We start from the raw sequence: 17,885 nt of genomic DNA on the forward strand, positions 1-17,885 counted from the left end.
GCGATATTTGGGTCTTTTTCCTATTTAGGCTCCAATTACCCTCACCCCCCGTCCCGATTTTCACATTTGCTGTCTGGTCCCACTGCCCAGCGTGGGGCCCGGCTCTCCCGCGGGGGCTGAGCTGGGACTGCCCCGCCTGGCTGCGGCGGGGATGGGAGGGGCTGCCCCCGCGCTCACCCCACCCTCGCCAGGTGGCGGTGCCGCGGGCAGAGCCTTGCGGGGCGCTGCACCATCCCCGTCACGTGCCCACCGCTGCCCTCTCACAGGCGGCGGCTCGGACCCGCCACCGCCGGCTTGTTGGCGGCAGGAGCAGCGGGCGGGCTGAGGTGTCGGTAACGGCCGGGTGAGCGGGACCTACCCTGGGCTGGGCGGCGGAGCGGCCTGGGAGAGACCAGGGCGAGGCGAGCCCAATAGAAACCCACCATGGGGCCAGCGTACCCCGGACAGGACCCCCCACCGGAGAGCCCCTCCGTCCCTGGGCAGGACCCGACCCCCCCCGGAGAGCCCCTCCGTCCCTGGGCAGGAATCTCCCCTCCCCCCCCCGGAGAGCCCCTCCGTCCCTGGGCAGGAATCTCCCCTCCCCCCCCCGGAGAGCCCCTCCGTCCCTGGGCAGGACCCGACCCCCCGCACCGGAGAGCCCCTCCGTCCCTGGGCAGGACCCGCCCGACCCCCACCGGAGAGCCCCTCCGTCCCTGGGCAGGACCCGCCCCGACCCCCCCCACCGGAGAGCCCCTCCGTCCCTGGGCAGGACCCGACCCCCCCCCCCCCACCGGAGAGACCCTGTGTCCCTGGGCAGGACCCGCCCCCGACCCCCACCGGAGAGACCCTGCGTCCCTGGGCAGGAATCTCCCCCCCCCCACCGGAGAGCCCCTCCGTCCCTGGGCAGGACCCGCCCCGACCCCCCCCACCGGAGAGCCCCTCCGTCCCTGGGCAGGACCCGCCCCGACCCCCCCCGGAGAGACCCTGCGTCCCTGGGCAGGAACCCCCCTCCCGGAGAGCCCCTCCGTCCCTGGGCAGGACCCGCCCCGACCCCCCCCCCCGGAGAGACCCTCCGTCCCTGGGCAGGACCCGCCCCGCACTCCCCCCCCCCCCGGAGAGACCCTCCGTCCCTGGGCAGGACCCGCCCCGCACTCTCCCCCCCCCCCCGGAGAGACCCTCCGTCCCTGGGCAGGACCCGACCTCCCCCCCACCGGAGAGCCCCTCCGTCCCTGGGCAGGAATCTCCCCCCCCCCCACCGGAGAGCCCCTCCGTCCCTGGGCAAGAACCCCTCCCCAGCGCCCCACTGGAGAACCCCTCAATCCCTGGGCAGGAACCTCCCCCCCCCACCTCTCTGCCCCCCATGAGAAACCCCCTCAGTTGCTGGGCAGGAACTCTCCCCCTCCCCCACCAGAGACCCCCACAGTCCCTGGGTGGTGAGTCCTGCACCGAACTCTCTCAGCCCCTTTCTCCCCCACCAGGAACCCCCTACAATTCCCCCTCCCCCTATCAGCAGCCCCTCTCAGTCCCCTGACTTTCTCCAAACTCCTCTCTGTCTGAGCAGGGGACCCCTTTTCCATACTCTACCAGGCTGGCCCTCAAAAACCCCAGTCCAACAACCAGTGACCCAGAGTAGCAATTCCCACTCCCCCTTTCCCAGAGCTGTGCTGCTTGGGGCATCCCCTGACTTACTGATTCCTGTAGATTTAAATGTATGGTTAAAGTAAACACAGGGGAACAAAGGGCTCCCTTAGCCTGTGTCCGGAGGTCTGTTTCAGTGGATATGTTAGTGGGCAGCAAAACCAATCCATCTTATTTTTTTTTCAAGGCACCTATTTCTTCTATCTGAGCACCATGTAACAATTAAAGATAGCTTTGAGCATGTGGCCTCCCAGCCCCCCTCTGAATGTTACTCAACTGCAGTCCTTAGTTATCCCACTGAAAGAAGTGGAGGAGAAGGTTTGGGAGAATTAAGTATTAAAAAGCCCATGGAACTATGTGGTGTGCGTTAAATATGACACTTTAGCCACTCACCACTTGTACTCTCATCTGTTCATTGTATGCTTCCTTAGATCATTAAAGTCTTAGGGTCTTTTTTTATTTTTTTTACAGTATCAGCACACTTTTGGGCTCGGTAAATAATAAACCCCTGACACCTTGCCATAGGCTGAGTTGTAGGGGAAGACATGCATGTAGGAGAAATGTGATCATGCTTTGTCACCTGAAGTCAGATTTTAGGCCATTGTTCCACAGCATATAATATCTTCTTCCTTTAGGAAACTTGTGAAGAATGTGTGGGCGCACGGCCTGTGCTCTGGGAGCAGATCGCATCCGCCGGGCCTGTGTGTACCGTGATAACCATGGTAGAATAAGACAACCTGAATGGAGAGATGCTGATAAATACAGCCCCTCCTACAACAAGAGTCCCCAGTCCAACAGCCCTGTGCTGGTTTCCCGACGACACTTTGAGAAGGTAGCCTTCAAGCAGAACAAATTACTCAGCATGCATTATGGTGCATCATATACAATGAATAGTAGTTTGAAGGGGGGTAACTGTATATTTCACAACTGTACTTGACCAATTTGATATAAATGTCTTTATATTTTGGAGTATCACAGGTTTCAGTCTCTTCAAGCCTTAGTAGTTTAGTTTTAGTTCTGTATCTCCAGACTCCTACTGCTAGTATTTGCTTTGCAGGAATTCATACTGACATTTCAGGCTTTTCAGTACACATGCTTGCCATATTAATAGTTCTGTATGTGTTCCCACTTCTACAGTAAAAAGGTGTTTTAAGTTCTGCTGAAATGTCAGGAATTAGTTATTTGTTACAACTGCTTAGATTTATAGAACCAGAAATGTTTAAAGATTAAATTTAAAAATATTAACACTTTATCATCCTAAACCAATACACCTGTACAGCATTTTAAAACACAGCATTTGAAAACTACTTCTTCCTTTACTGCTTAAATATTATACTTAAAATTCCACAATTCTCCTGCAATAGCTGATGAGATCACAAAGAAGAAAAAGATGGTGCTTGAAACATATCTATTTATTATTTATATTACTGTAGTGCTTAGGAGCCCCATTTATGGACCAGGACCCCATTATGCTAGGCGCTATACAAACAGAGAACAAAAAAGATTGTCCCTGTCTCAAGGAACTTAATATCAGTGTGTAAGACCAGAGACAACAGATGGATGTAGGCAGACTGATGGAGGAGTATAAGGAAACAATGAGATGGTATTGGTCAATATGATAGTAGTGTCTCGAGCGTTCCAGCAGCCTAACTATTAACACAGGCAAACATCTGATCATCCAGTCATCTTTATTAAACTACTTTCCTTGCTTATTCACTATTTGGGGACAGTGTGACACACTTTATTTACAATGTTGAAGCAGAAACAATTGGATTTGTGCTTTTCTTTGCTGCTTTCTGTTCTGCTTGTAGGCCTGAAAGGTTTTTCAAAACTGAAGGCCAATAGAAATGTTTCTGTGTAGTTTTGTTCATTGGGAACTTTTTTTAACAAACCATTTCCCTGTGGTATTAACCACCCAAACATTGCAGCTTTTGGCTAGCACCTGAGAATCAGAAAGTGAATTTGACTAGAAGCAGAAGTGAAACCCACAGTCTGTTTCCATTGTCCAAGCTGAGAAAAAATGCAAAAATGTGAACAGTGAAAGGAAGTTAGACTTTAAAAATGCTCAGATTATTAAAACAAAGTTATTTTTGTAACATTTGTAAGAATTTTTTTTAAAATAAAAAATATAAGGAACCTAACAGTGTCCTTTTATAATTATTCACTGCATTGGGAAAGGCCCTAAGATGACAGTGTTGCTGGGACTTTTTTTAGTAGGGCAGAATGTATAATATGCTTAGAGTGGAAGATCCCTGAATAGTATTAGTTAAGTAAAAATTGCAAATTTACTATTATACGCAAATATTGTATTATATAGTGAATGTTCCTTATAACCACTGGTGTTAATATTTATTTTTTTAAAATAGCCTTACTGCATATTGCTGGGTCTGAAAATTAATCCCTTGCATATTTTCAATGACTTTCTCAGAGGAGTAATAATTACTGATTACTTTTTAATCATTTTTCGATTGCAGTCATGTATCAGCACAGAGTATATTCTCACACCCATACAAAACAGAAGTGATAGAATTGCAAAGAAAAGTAACTAGCAGAACAGTAACCAAACGTTTCTTTCTCGTCAGAAAGTAACCTTTCTTCGTAAAATGTAAGATGTTACTTTAATAAGTTATCTGTAAGCTCCTTTTTTCTTGTTAGGCTCTCTGCCACTAGTTGTAGTGAGTGAGTTTGCTGTGATTTGTTTGTAGTTTCCACTATATAATGGAGAAGGCAGAGAGCTATGATATGCTCTGATTACTTTGTAATTTGCTGTCTGCTCCTGTCTTGCATGTACTTGCATGAGGTGTTTTTCTATTTTATGTGACAGGATGCTGACTCTTCTGAGCGTGTCATTGCAGCTATGCGCTGGGGATTAGTCCCAGCCTGGTTTAGAGACGATGACCCTTCCAAAATGCAGTATAAAACGTCCAACTGTCGCAGCGATACTATGATGGAGAAACTCTCCTACAAGGTAAGTTTACAATATTATCGCGTTTAATAAGTCTTGAGAGAGAGAGAAGATTTTATAATCATCAGCTCCTAGCAGTGCTACTAATGACTTGTAAACCAGAGATCTAAACCTCTTCCTAACAAGAATTGGCCACCACCACCCTGTTGCACAGAAAATAAATCCTTCTGAATGACACATTGTAAAATCTTGCATCTCAGTTTCATTGAAATAGAAGTACCCGACAAGTGATAGCTTTTCGCATGCTGTATTTGACCAGGTGGCCTTAAGATAACCCACTGTTTGGTTCAAGTACAGATCAGACTGGAGAAAACAATGGCATTGGCTCTATAAAAAGAAAGCTTTTGGAATAAAATTCTACTTGAAATTAATAAAAAGCTTGTCTGCTAAGCCTATTGAGCAGCAGCACAAAGAGTTCCAGAGGTAGACTTATACTACCCCCCTCAGCTGGAAGGTGGGTGTACTGTTTGGTGGGAGTCTATAAAAGGGGTTCTGTCATGCTGTAAATGATGGAAGGTGAGAACATGAAGGATTATTTTGTCTTACTGCTCATAACCTTCAGTGAAATAGAGACTTTCAGAATTACCCTAAGTATTACTTGCAGAAGACCTCCAACTTAATTTTGGTGTGGGGTGGGGATTTAAGTGCCTATCTCCCATTGATATTAATGAAAGGGAGTAGACAGAGTGCCAATTACTACAGTGACATATTTTAAACTAAATCAAACTTCTTGAATGGAATAGAATGACTAGATTTCCATCTTGTGCTAGTGTGGAGTTCTCATGCTGCCACCACCATGTATTAATGCATTTTAATTCCTAGGTGGTTAGGGGACACTACCAGATAACTATGTATAAGACACATATACAGTAATTAACTACATAATAAGGCTCTAACTTCCTCAAGAGCTTTTAATAGTGGCATACACCCTGATAGCAGAGCATAGTTTTATGTGAACAGAACCTCAGTATGGACCTACAGCTTTTATGTCTATGCATTTGAGGATCAGTTATAAAATACGAAAAGGGTTATAAATAAATGTGTTCCCTATACTTCAGCCATGGCCTTGTCCTCCCCTCCTGACAAACATGTTTCTTTTATTTTAATACCTTCCAAGCTGCCATCTGCTTTGATTTGTGACATGGTCAAATCTTCTCTTCCCAAAGGGACCTCTGATAAAGGGCAAGCGCTGTGTAGTGCTGGCAGATGGATTCTATGAATGGCAGCAGCACAATGGAAAGAAGCAGCCCTATTTCATTTACTTCCCACAGCCCAAGCAAGAAATGGTACTGGATTCCCAGCAACAATGTTGTTTTAATATTCAGCAATGCAATATAGCACTTTTCGGTTTGCAAAGGCTTTAGAAATATTAATCAGTTGTCACTTATCCTGAAGAAAAACATATTTATTTTGTAAATTCCTGCTCGCTCCAGCTGTGTTTGTGATTGAGGTTCAGGCATAGGATATTGGAGACAGCGCAGCTTGAATGTGTGGTGAGGCCTAACTTCCAGGCAGGTGGAAAGAGGGCTTTGGCGGTGATGGAAGATGTCCTGCAGTCATGTAGTCATCCCCTATATATTAAAGTCCTGAAATGCAGAAAGATTAACGTCTCTTATGTTTGGAACTGTTGCTGTAATATGTGTTGGTACACCCAACGCTGCAGTCTGTGCATGGCCTTTTGATCTACAGTGTGCTCATCACTGTTCTAACGTAGGGCTTGATCCTGAGAAGTGCTGAGCACAAAGTGCTCCCGTTGAAGTCAGTGGGCCTTGCTAAAATTTCACAGAGCAGAGTTCTGAGTAATCTCAGAAACTCTTCTCTGTCTGTTGTGCTTTCTCCCCTCATTATTTATTTTTTCATGGAAATGTAATCTGTTACATGGAATATCTTCTCTGCTACTGTTGCTTATCCTTTCTCCTCTTCTGTGACTTCACAATAATTTACAAAGTAACAGATTACGATGCACAGGTGGAGGATATTGACTTTGAGAGGTGGAAAAGTATCAGTGTAAGATGATGCTCCTAATAAAGTTTTTGTGTAAACATCCCTAGAAATAGAGAAGAGTAATTAAAATAGCAAATGAGTCACGGGTAGCTGAACTACACTGGTTTTCAGTGTTTTCTGTGAGGTATCAGATAGCCTTTAAATATCTTTGTATTGAAATTGCCTAGCACAGGAAGGAGGTTAGGAAAGATTGTGATCATTCTGTATCTTTTTTTTTTCCAGGCAGATGGGAAAGATGATGATGAAGAGTGGAAAGGCTGGAGGTTACTCACCATGGCTGGGATTTTTGATTGCTGGGAACCTCCTGATGGAGGGGATGCATTGTACACCTACACCATCATCACAGTAGATGCGTCTAAAGGCTTAAGTGCTATCCATAACAGGCAAGTGAGAATGACTGGCTATGACTGGTAGAGTTTAGACTGGCAGAGATTAGTGGGGAGTGTGTGGCAGAAAACGTTACTTTTACCTCTGTGGAGCAGGTAGTATGACTGTACATACATAGCCTTGGTGGCCAAGAACACACAGGCCAGAAATTCTTCCATGCTCTTTCTGCCTGATCCCCTTAGAGAAGTACATTAGAACATTACTGACTTGTTTCAGGTCACTGAATTTTGCTCTTGCCATAAATCACTGTGTTTGGCCCCTTGCTGGTAGCAATAAGAATTGAATTGCTCATAGGGCTGCCTAGTGATTGACAGACCCTTTGCCTCCTCTGGGGAAGCAGGCTGCTTTGGTGAAGTTAGCACACTGTTTGCCTCACAGAAAAACATTGCATTGCTCAGTCCTTTCCCCACGGCTTCAGAAATGAGGTCTGTATGCCTTTTAGCCTTTTCTTAACATAAGAGTTATTGCCAACACAGTTAATCCCCAGATAGCTGGAATCTGGATCATGTTAATTCTGGATCTTAATTTGGCTTTCACCCAAATCACCCAGTCCTGCCACATGGCGGATAAGTTGTGTTTCTCTATGTGGTCTTAAGATTTCTGCATCTCCTCCCATGTTTAGGATGCCAGCTATCCTGGATGGGGATGAGGCCATCAGGAAATGGTTGGACTTTACAGAGGTATCAACACAGGAAGCCCTTAGGCTCATCCACTCCACAGAGAACATTGCTTTCCACCCGGTTTCCACTATAGTAAACAACTCCAGAAACAATACACCAGAATGCCTCGTTCCCATTGGGTTGGGACCAAAGATGGTAAGATCTGGTGGTTGACACAAAACAGACTTCCCTACCATAATACTGTTTAATAATAATAAATATAATTGTACTTTGTCCTCTGTCTAAGTGGGGGTTCCGCTGCTCTTTCCAAACGTTAATGGATTAATCCTGCCTGTCAGGTAGATAATTTATACCCATTTTCATAGATGCATAGATTGTTCAGCCTGGAAGGGCCTTTTACAGAGGAGAAAATGGAGGGCTGGATTTAGGGGCAGGTGACTGTCTGGAGTGCCAGGCTTAAGGGTTACCAGGCTCGGGGTGTGTGTGTGCTGTTTTCGTTAATAGCGACAAAAGGGAAAATAGAATGTTTGAAGTAAAATATAAATACAGATTGCAGATCCTAGCATGCAAATTTATCATCTTATATGACAGAATAAATAATGCATCAAAGTTGTGTAATGGGCTAAAAATGCAATAAAAAATAAGGTATTCAAAAATTTTACTCATGGAGGGAGGCCACGCCATAGAATATAAGAGAATAAATCACATGTTTTGTTAGATGTTCATTAGGGGCTGGGAGCTCACTCAGCGCTTGAGGATGAGAGGTAGATTATGCCATGTAAGATTCTTGAGCTACTCCTTCTAATTGATTCAGGATGGCTCTGAGAAACTCCCAAATCAGGGAGTGTTATTTACTCCTTCTCATAACACAAGAACTAGGGGTCACCAAATGAAATTAACAGGCAGAAGGTTTAGAACAAACAAAAGGAAGTATTTTTTCACACAACACACAGTCAACCTGTGGAACTCCTTGCCAGAGGATGTTGTGAAGGCCAAGTCTATAACAGGGTTCAAAAAAGATCTAGGTAAGTTCATGGAGGACAGGTCCATCAATGGCTATTAGCCAGGATGGATAGGGATGGTGTCCCTAGCCTCTGTTTGTTAGAAGCTGGGAATGGGTGACAGGGGATGGATCACTTGGTGATTACCTTTTCTGCTCATTCCCTTGAGGGCACTTGGTATTGGCCACTGTTGGAAGACAGGATACTGGGATAGATGGACCTTTGGACCTAGTATGGCTGTTTTTATGTTTCCAAAGGCAGCCATCCATCCTCAGTTGGAGAGAGAGTCACTGCAGTGAAAGCCCCTCTAGGATTCCCATTCCTTTTCCTGCTTTTCCAGAAATAAACCATGTTGTGAAGTGTCAGGATCACTCTGCTTAGTACAGTATATTCTTTCCTGAATGGCATTTAGGATTAATCTGACTGGGACTTCCATGGGGACCTTCTGCAAGGCTGTGTAACTGTAGGGAGTGATGTTGCTGCTGCACCTTCCCCATTCTGAAAATGGACCCAGCTCATTGACTTGGTACCCATGTGGGCATTTTCCGATGTGCCTTGCATATATGACCAGCTATTTCTGTGGTTCTTGTTCTTCTTATTGTAATTTGTCCTGCCAGGAAACCAAAGTCAGCACTAGCAGCAAAATGATGTTGGATTGGGTGAAAAACAAATCTCCCAAGAAAGAGGAAGATGATTTGCCAAGATGGTCCAGCCAGTTCATCCAAATCGCTGCACCCAAGAGAACCAGTGCAGCCTTAATGCAACAGTGGCTGAAGAAGGAAGAAGGGGATCCTTGTGCAAAGAAGCCCAAAACTCAATGAACTGACTTTCAGTTCTGTGTTCCTAAGTAGATGCAGCATGTTAGCCTGTTAGATCCTGCAGACTGGTACTGAGATTCCTGTGACCTTGTTGCATTGAGCATTTAAACATGATCTCTAGCACTCATGTGATTTTTGTAGCTTGTTTCCCTTCTTGTGCTGATGATTTACTGATTCAAGAGAGCAGTGTTTGGTTTTTAAAACTTTCTTTGTTGCCGTCCCTTAGCAGGGACATAGATTTAATGTGAAATGCTCACCTCCCACCAACTTTTTCACTGTAGCCCAGTGCTTGTCACTGACCTGCCTTGGGAACATTTATGGATTAGGTACATGTGTGAGAGGCGCTTAAACCCAGTCCATGCTCTTCCCATTGGATGAGGAACAGAAAAACTGCATGGAATTCTTCCTGCAGTGGTATTCAACTGGTTCTCCTTTGTGTTAATTCTCCTATATAGTGTCTGTTCTATATAGATTATTTTGGACACTTTTGATGCTTAAGAACTTCTGCAGCTGAAAAATGAACAAAATAACCTATGTTAAATTGGTATTTAAATCAGAGACAAAGCCCCATTTCCCAAGGTCAGGAAATTCTGGGGTAACCTGCCTTGCTTTATGTCAGCACAGCAACATGTATGGGCCTCTGCATACGGGTTCCAGAACAGTGGAATCCTGATGTGGAAAGGAGGAAGTTCAGGATCCTGGAAGTAAGTGCCATGGATACAGGTCCCTTTTAAAACTGAGGAAGCATTCTGCTGTGGAAATGGGGAGGACTGTGTGTTTGTGTGTGTGTAAGAATAAGAGAGAAATGCCTTAAGTCATTTTTGCTGGTGAAAGTAAAAAGTGGCCTTACCTTTAAGTCCTTTTCCATGCGCATTGTCTGTCCCATTTCTGACAGGCTGACCTGTCTTTAAGGAGTCTGTGTGCTATTGTCAAGGGCTGCTTTGAAAACCATTTCCCAGTGGTGATATAATATGGAAGCCACTAGAAGTATCCCCTCAAATTTCCCACTGTTGCTACCACTGGTGGCAGCAATGGAAGTTATAATGTAGGCATGAATCAGTATTTTAACCAGTTTTGTCTAACCATGCTCTGAGCAGGGTTAGATGACACAGTGGTAAAATGGCAGCATATTGTCTACACCAGATCTCACATTGACAGTAGCAACACTGGTAAATTTAAAGAGAAAAGTTCTGATGTTCAGAAGTGCTGAGTGCCCACAGCTCCAAATGAAGTCAGTAGAAGCCGCAGGTACTCAGTACCACTGAAAAACAAGCTTTAATGCGTTGGCATGACCTTAGAGAGTAGGTTCCTGAGAATTACTGGGTTTAATCTGTCTCCTGTGGCAGCCATAACTCCTAGCTTTATTATTTTTTGGGGGGAGTAGTGTGGGAAACCTTGTCTTGGCCATAATGTTTGTGCAATCTTTTTATTAATAGGATTTTAAGATTTAGAGAGTATTTTCTGAATTCTTGATTCAGAGAGGGAACAATCACTCTGTTGAGTAGGTAGATCACTGGACTGTCACTAAAGTATATTTTTTTGTATTTGGTCTGGGACCTGAACAAACAGTGAGAGTCAAATGTTAGAGCAAAGCCCTTAGCATGTGGGAGTTCTCTGGAGAGCATCACTTATTTGTATTTGAAGTAGTAGTTTGTAGAAAATAAAAAGTGATCAGTTGGCTTGTTGTGATGTGTCCGTGAGTCTGTCTCTCTGTACTTGTTATCAATCCATAATCATCCATTCCACAAGCAATGTGAATAATGTGTCTTCCTCACTCTTGGGAAAAGAGAGAATTCGTAGAGTATAGTGAGCTGTAAGACTTTTGGTTGGATAAAGTTCCTGGAGAGGTAAGAGTTTATTTACAAATTAAAATATTCTCAGAAGGCAGATTGATGGCTCCACTCAGAACTGCTTTGTTCTAAGGGAGCTCCACAGATGCTTAGCTGCTGTGGAGAGTCTTGGGGGATGGGCGGTTGAGCAGCAGCCCTTGGAGTGTCAAACAGGAGTATGGTGAGATACCATTAAATGGGGGAGAACCAAATCCATGCTGCAGGGAAGTGAGTTATTTTAAAAGTAGCAAACTGTATCCAAGATATATGAGAATCTGACCATAACTCGCTACATTACATTCATTGGGAAATGCTCCATTGAGCCCCATTTCTGACATCTTTGAGGAGCTAGGGAATGTCTCCTGCTAGCTCATCAGTAGTTTGGGTGGATGTAGGGTTTCCCCTAGTCTATGGTTAACGTAAACTAGCCAGAAACAGTTTTGCAGTCTATTTCCCTATCATTTCCATCATTAATCTCTCAAGACAAAATAATTTCAGCCCTATTCCAAACTGGAAGAATCAGAGGGCTTGATTTGTGGTCCCTGAAACTTTTGCCTCAACACCATCTATGTACTTTAGCAAGCAACGTGCAGAAAATGAGAAATAGTTTTCTTCCCCTGCCAAGTAATTTCTTCTCTAGACAGAATGATTTTGCTGTCTTTCTTCAGTGCATTGGCTGTAAACATCAACCATTACAGAACAGACTCTACAAAAAGTAACAAGCATGCATTTAATAATTGTTTTTAAACTCCCTGTTGCTACTAATGGAGGGAGGCATGAGGTGAATACAGACCTGGCAATCAGGAATACCTGAATTCTAATCCTCCTAATACTCCTTTATTGCCTTGAGCCACTCATAATCCCTCTCTGCCTCCATTTTCCCATCTGTAAAATGGGGAATAATCCTTCCCCCAACACTCATAAGGGCTAATTATGTGTAGAGCATTTTGCAGGTAGAAAGCACCAGAAGTGTTATCACTAAATAACTATATTTATAACTGTTATTTCTAAACACCTTTAAACTTATGTCTATTTCCAAATCAAATGTGTCTCCATTCAGAAACTGTTAATTTTTTTTAAATGAACATACTTGGTGCCATAATCTCATCCTGAAGCTCATATACTTGCTTCAAATAAAGCCCTTCTGTTGAAAGCCAAATGCCAGTTCTGCCAGCAGCTGTGTCAGTAACCTTAGAAAACAATTTTTTATTTTTTTTTTAGTGTTGATCTCTCAGGAATGAGGAATTGTCTTTTACATGCGAGTATAAAACCTAGCCCCTAAAACCAAGGGCTTGCAAACCCATTGCCACTAGCCAGGGAAGTTTATTAGTTTTGGGAAAGGAAAAAGCCCATCCTGTTAAGGTAGCAGGAGACTGAAATTAAATGAGATTTTCTTTAGGTGTTTGCACAGTGAGATAATAGACCTTTTTCTAGAAGGGCAGGTAGTAGCATTATCGGTTTGATCAAAGACGGACAATGTGGACATGTCTACATTAGCCTTTTTTCTGAAAAGTTTCACACTCCCTCACTGGTGGTAGCAAAATGGAAGCCCTAATATAGAAAAAGTTGGTGGAAGCAGCAGCAACTAGGGTTTTAACCGCTGTGTCGTGTAGATTTATATGATGATGTAGCTGCTGTACACTAGGGCTCCCAGTGATGGAACTACTCCAGTATTAGAAATGGTGGGATTTATTTGCTGAAAAAAGGCTGTGTTTACATTAGCCAAGATAGCAGATCTGCCCTACCAAAATTGGGATCTACAAGAGAGCTGGGATCCCCTGTATTTTGCTGATTGTCCTTGATTTTATTGAGAAGATGAGAAGATGAGAGACTGCTTGCTCCTCCATGGTACTCCCCTAGGGGAAATACAGCTTGCTCAAGTAGGGAGAGAGTGATCTACTGGCTGCTCTTCTGTTTGTGGTCTACAGTGTCACTATGTTGGCAGATCTTTTAAAAAAAACCTCTTCATTTCAGAGTCCTGCTGTTTTGTAGACAAAAGCTGTCCATCTTCCCAGCACAAGCAGGACAGGTACCAGTGGTGGTACTTACAGCTGTTCAAACTGATAATCTGCACACTCCTCTTTTTACTTTAATATAGGAACCTGGTGGCCAGTTGCTTCCCCTTCCATTGGGTGTGCTTCAACCCAGGTTAGCACTTAAGTATTGCTCATGAGCATAAGCCTGGAGTTTGGAGCTACCCAAAATTCATGATGGGTCAAAATAGCAGAGTTGAACAGGAGGGGCAGAGTCTGGATCATACAGCCAGGTTTGTGTCTAATGTTTATTCCTACTAGAGCATTTAACACTGATACAGCCCTTCCAAATGTTTTATAAACATTTATTCAAGTTTAAGTGGTCCACATGTGTATATACTTCATAGCAGTCCTGGGGAAAGTCTTAAAGCTGTGGAAGCTGATATTCAAGAGAGGTAAAGTGGTGCCAAAAGGCTAGAGTGAGGCTTCCTCCTTCTTAGTTTCCTGCTTACAAAGCTAGGGTGCCCTGTTCTGAAAGACAGGAGCAGTAGTCATTTGCCCTGGCACAAAATCTACCTGCCCACATTGTTCTTAACAATAGAGGAGAAAAATATATTTTTTTCTTGCCTGTGACGACTCTCTCCCTCCCCCTCAATCCAATACTAAAGTGATTTGGCCCATACATGGGCAAGAAGAGAGGGGAATATTGTACCCAAAAAGAAAGAGGCTCAGCCGGGAGTCCCAGAGCTACTGGGGCACAGTGCAGTGCAAGGAACTGGTGTTTATAGCGGGACTAGAAGGTGAACACAAGCGTGGAGGGTTTTCTCCGAGCCTGATAGGAAGCAGATCAGACGCCAAAGACGCCTAGCGTGACTACTTAAAGCACTATAGCCGAAGCAGGGGAAGAAATCTCCTTTCCCTAGTGCATCGCTTTGTGAGGCAGCCAAAGATTCCCGTCTCCTTACAGCTGCTGTTGCTGCACATTAATATGCTTCACCACCAGCCCTCTTTGCAGGCCGCCTAGCCAGCGTCTCGACTGCCACTCCAGCCCCATCCAAAGCCGAGTACAGGGCGTTGCGAGCCCTATGCAAATCAGGGATCGGAATACCCGCCAATGGGAGCCTGGTCGGCTCGCACTGCCGCCAATGGGAAGCGGCCGGCGGCCTGGGTTTGGATTTATATCCGCTAGCGGCTGTAAGTATTATTGTCATTGCAGCTGCGGGCGTCTAGCAGAGCGGATCGCTCTCAGTGCGGTGGTGAGGGCCAGGGCTGTGCCTGGGGGTTTAGTCCCTGTAGGGTTTATTTTAATTGCATGCGCGCCGCTGTGCGGTGTGGTTCGCTGCAGGCGGGGGCATGTAGCCGGTTGGGCTGGGTGCAGGTCGCCGGGCCTCTCGGCGCTGCAGCCCGCGGGCACGTTGTAGCCCTGGCGGGCGGCTCTTGGTGCGGTCTCTAGGAGCGGGTCGTGGCCCGCGGGGCTGGCTGCCCCTGCGCGTTATAACAGTGTTGTGTCCCCTTCCCTAGGCCCCGGGACCGGCTCGGCGCCTCTTCTCCCGGCCGGCAGCTGCCGGCATCGGCCTCTGCTTGCCGCGTCACCCCCGCCATGTCCGGCCGAGGGAAATCCGGCGGCAAAGCGAGAGCCAAAGCCAAGTCGCGCTCCTCCCGGGCTGGTCTCCAGTTCCCGGTGGGCCGCGTGCACCGGCTCCTGAGGAAGGGCAACTACGCGGAGCGGGTCGGGGCCGGGGCACCGGTCTACCTGGCCGCCGTGCTCGAGTACCTGTCGGCGGAAATCCTGGAGCTGGCCGGTAACGCCGCCCGGGACAACAAGAAGACGCGGATCATCCCCCGGCACCTGCAGCTCGCCATCCGCAACGACGAGGAGCTCAACAAGCTGCTGGGCGGGGTGACCATCGCCCAGGGCGGCGTCTTGCCCAACATCCAGGCCGTGCTGCTGCCCAAGAAAACCCAGAGCTCCAAGAAGTGAGCCCCGAGCCACCCGCATTCCCAGAAAGTCAATCGCTCCGCGAGGCGGTGCAGCCAGCATTGGCGTTCCCCTCGTATGCTGTCCGTGTGCCCACTCTCCCCCGCGACCCCCACATTCCCTCCACTGCTGCCGTGGGGCATGACCCTCCTGACCCCCATGTGCTAGCTTTGCAGTCCTGCAGCAGGGGAGGATGTAGCTCTTATTACAGAATGATTATGAGCCTGTGATTTTTTCCCTTTCTCTCCAGCCCCCAGCAAGGAGGGAGGTAAGCAAGCAAGCAATCTGAATTTGAAATAATAATTAATTATAAAAAAGCCCTTTCCTGGGTGCCAGCACCCTGCCTGGTGCTCCTAGATTGCTTTCTGGACTGTTAGGCTGCAAAGCTATCCTTCCAGGGTTGCTGGTCAACAACTCTGTTCTCAGAGCAGCATCTGTGGGGTTGGTGGCTTGTTTTTCTGGACCTGCTTATATTCGGTTGGAAGAAGCAGTTGGGAGAAGGAAGAGTTGGTTGGTTCTCTCTCTTTCCCTCCCACTCCGGAGGGTGTAACTAACTGCAAGGGAAAATATTTTGCGCAGTGAAAACTCCAGCCTGGAGCAGGAAGACTGGGCTTGATCAATACACTTTTTATTTATGTTGTGTTTTGTGGATGTAATCGAAGATACCATGCCTTTCCTTTGTATTGTACCTGGATATTATTTGGGCGGGGGTGGGAGAATCATGGAGGGTGATCTCTCCCTGTTGCTTAACTTTTGCACGAATGATCTACTTTACTTTCTCACCTTGCTCCGTGCAGGAGGTAGGGAAGTTCAGGAGGGTGATAATTTTACCTGTTGTTGCTGCACATCCCCAGAAATGTGATCACAAATGGACTTAGTAAGTACAAGGAGGGTGGGAGGCCAGGAGACTTTCCAAATGTGAAAAAGTAGTATCTGTTTCTGGGAGGAACTGGTCATTCAGATACCACATCTTGTTTTGTCCAGTGGTATGAGCTAAGATGTCGTCAACTGTAAAAGAGCTCTAACTTGGGTCTCCTGTTAAGTTTTGAATCCCTTACTGTAGCTGTCTGGCTGAGTTCATGCACTCAGTGGACTAGCAGGATTTAGTTAGTTCTCATTAGTTGGTGTGGGCCCTGTATGGTTTGGGGGGAAAGGGTGCACTTGAAAATACTCTAAAAGAGCATTACAAGGTCATGAGTTTACCATTGGCAGGGAATGGAAGCTGCCATTGGTTTTTCCTTTTTTGGTCAGATTAATAGCCTTATGTTGCAGAACCTCTTACTTTTATTGAGAATTTAGCACTTGTACCCTAATTGCACTTTAGAATGACATAGTGTTTTTGTTCATCACTACTTCTGGGTCTTAAAATGAAGTACTAATTATACATTTGTTAACAGTAATCCTCCTTAATGGATTAATGTTTCTCTTTTTTTAAAAACCTATAATTTACATAAAGCAAATATATAGTTAATGTGGTGGTTATTAAATGGCTATTTGGATAATGTATGAGCATGAAAGTCAGCCTAGCAGTCCCTGTGACACACAGTAGCTGTGATCTGATAGAAATTGGTATAAAGAGCAGCCTTGTTCCTTATTGTGAGCGCAGTTTATGTGGAAGGTTGATAGAATCATGTGCATGCAGCAGTGTCCAGGCTGTTGGACAGCAGAACTTCATAATCTTCTTAAAGTGCAATGGACAACTGTGTCTGTGCTGTAAGTAGCATGTGTTCCACCTATCAAATCAGTTCTTAATTTTGTAGATGAAATAACTTGCTCTCATTCAATTATATTATCTAGAGTAGATGAATTTGGATGCCTGTAAGTGGTTTTATGAAGGGATCTTTCACTCCATTGTAGAATGTGGAAAAGATATATTACTAGAATACTGATTAGTAATAATGGAGAAGTAAACTTGATATGGCGTGGCTACAGGGAATTCTGTGGTTTCACCCCTTCTCAGCGCTGGCCTGGGGGAAACTGTCTTGTTTCTGGGCAGCTGCATCTTACTGCTGTTGCATGGGACCCAACTGGGTTTTTCCTTCTGTAAACTGAGCATTATGTCATACTGGGGTGGATGCGGGAGGCCATTAGGAATTTTTCTTTATATACAAACCATTGTTTAGAGAATGGAGATTCTAAAATGTCTCTGTATCTTAGTGTCTTGTGTTCTTCTGTTTCTCTAGGACCAGCATTCTATGTGACTCAAAGGAGATTGCTTTGTATTTCTTAGAAAATGCAGAACTTGTGATACTGAAAAAAAGAACAATGCAAACCCAAAATCTGATTAAACTGGTTCAGTATTGAATGTATGTCAAACTTGCTGTCTGTTATCACCACGTCACCTAACTCTTGCTTGCACTGGAATTGTCATATCTGAGGAAACAGGCTTATATTTTTATGTCAGTAACTTTGTATTTGGATTCAGTCTTCCTGGGAGGGATGGGGGGAGATACCTGATTTAGTTCAGCAATCCCAATTGCCATGGATGGTATATTTACTTTTCACCCCACCTTGTTCACACAGATAGGTGAGGGGATTACACATAAGTCATCCTCCCAAATTTTTCTCCCCGCTGCTGGCAATGTAGAGTGGCTTGATGATCCAGCTAGTGAGGCAAATTTGAATCTCCCTCAGAAGGTGTGTCCTGCAAGGAGAAGCAAAGATGGACTGGAACGCTTACTCAGTTGGCTGAT

General features: G+C 45.5%; 2 protein-coding genes across 5 annotated transcripts; both read left to right on the forward strand.

Annotated features, from left to right (window-relative positions):
- Positions 1-238: 238 nt before the first annotated feature.
- HMCES (5-hydroxymethylcytosine binding, ES cell specific) lies at positions 239-11,097 on the forward strand. Of its 4 annotated transcripts, none has more exons than XM_030569608.1 (7): positions 239-343; positions 2,253-2,449; positions 4,442-4,585; positions 5,749-5,868; positions 6,809-6,969; positions 7,596-7,788; positions 9,212-11,097. In XM_030569608.1, exons 2-7 carry the CDS (start codon positions 2,267-2,269, stop codon positions 9,413-9,415), a joined length of 1,005 nt encoding a protein of 334 aa, XP_030425468.1. In that variant the 5' UTR covers positions 239-343; positions 2,253-2,266; the 3' UTR covers positions 9,416-11,097. The 4 variants fall into 4 exon arrangements, with proteins under 4 accessions (XP_030425468.1, XP_030425472.1, XP_030425470.1 ...); XM_030569612.1 differs by having other exon boundaries at positions 7,596-7,653; XM_030569609.1 differs by lacking the exon at positions 239-343 and adding an exon at positions 359-383.
- A 3,311-nt stretch (positions 11,098-14,408) lies between these two features.
- On the forward strand, positions 14,409-17,499 carry LOC115654672 (histone H2A type 2-B). The gene is made up of 2 exons (XM_030569268.1): positions 14,409-14,470; positions 14,736-17,499. The coding sequence occupies exon 2, from the start codon at positions 14,815-14,817 to the stop codon at positions 15,193-15,195; it is 381 nt and encodes a 126-aa protein (XP_030425128.1). The 5' UTR covers positions 14,409-14,470; positions 14,736-14,814; the 3' UTR covers positions 15,196-17,499.
- Positions 17,500-17,885: the final 386 nt, after the last annotated feature.

This window comes from Gopherus evgoodei, chromosome 7 (assembly GCF_007399415.2).
Source record: "Gopherus evgoodei ecotype Sinaloan lineage chromosome 7, rGopEvg1_v1.p, whole genome shotgun sequence".
Classification (NCBI taxonomy): domain Eukaryota; kingdom Metazoa; phylum Chordata; order Testudines; family Testudinidae; genus Gopherus; species Gopherus evgoodei.

Coding starts and splice junctions, on each gene's coding strand:
- HMCES (XM_030569608.1), top strand. CDS start 2,267: ATGTGTGGGCGCACGGCCTGTGCTCTGGGAGCAGATCGCATCCGCCGG. Junction 2,450..4,441: donor CCCGACGACACTTTGAGAAG/GTAGCCTTCAAG, acceptor TTTATGTGACAG/GATGCTGACTCTTCTGAGCG. Junction 4,586..5,748: donor TGGAGAAACTCTCCTACAAG/GTAAGTTTACAA, acceptor CTCTTCCCAAAG/GGACCTCTGATAAAGGGCAA.
- LOC115654672 (XM_030569268.1), top strand. CDS start 14,815: ATGTCCGGCCGAGGGAAATCCGGCGGCAAAGCGAGAGCCAAAGCCAAG.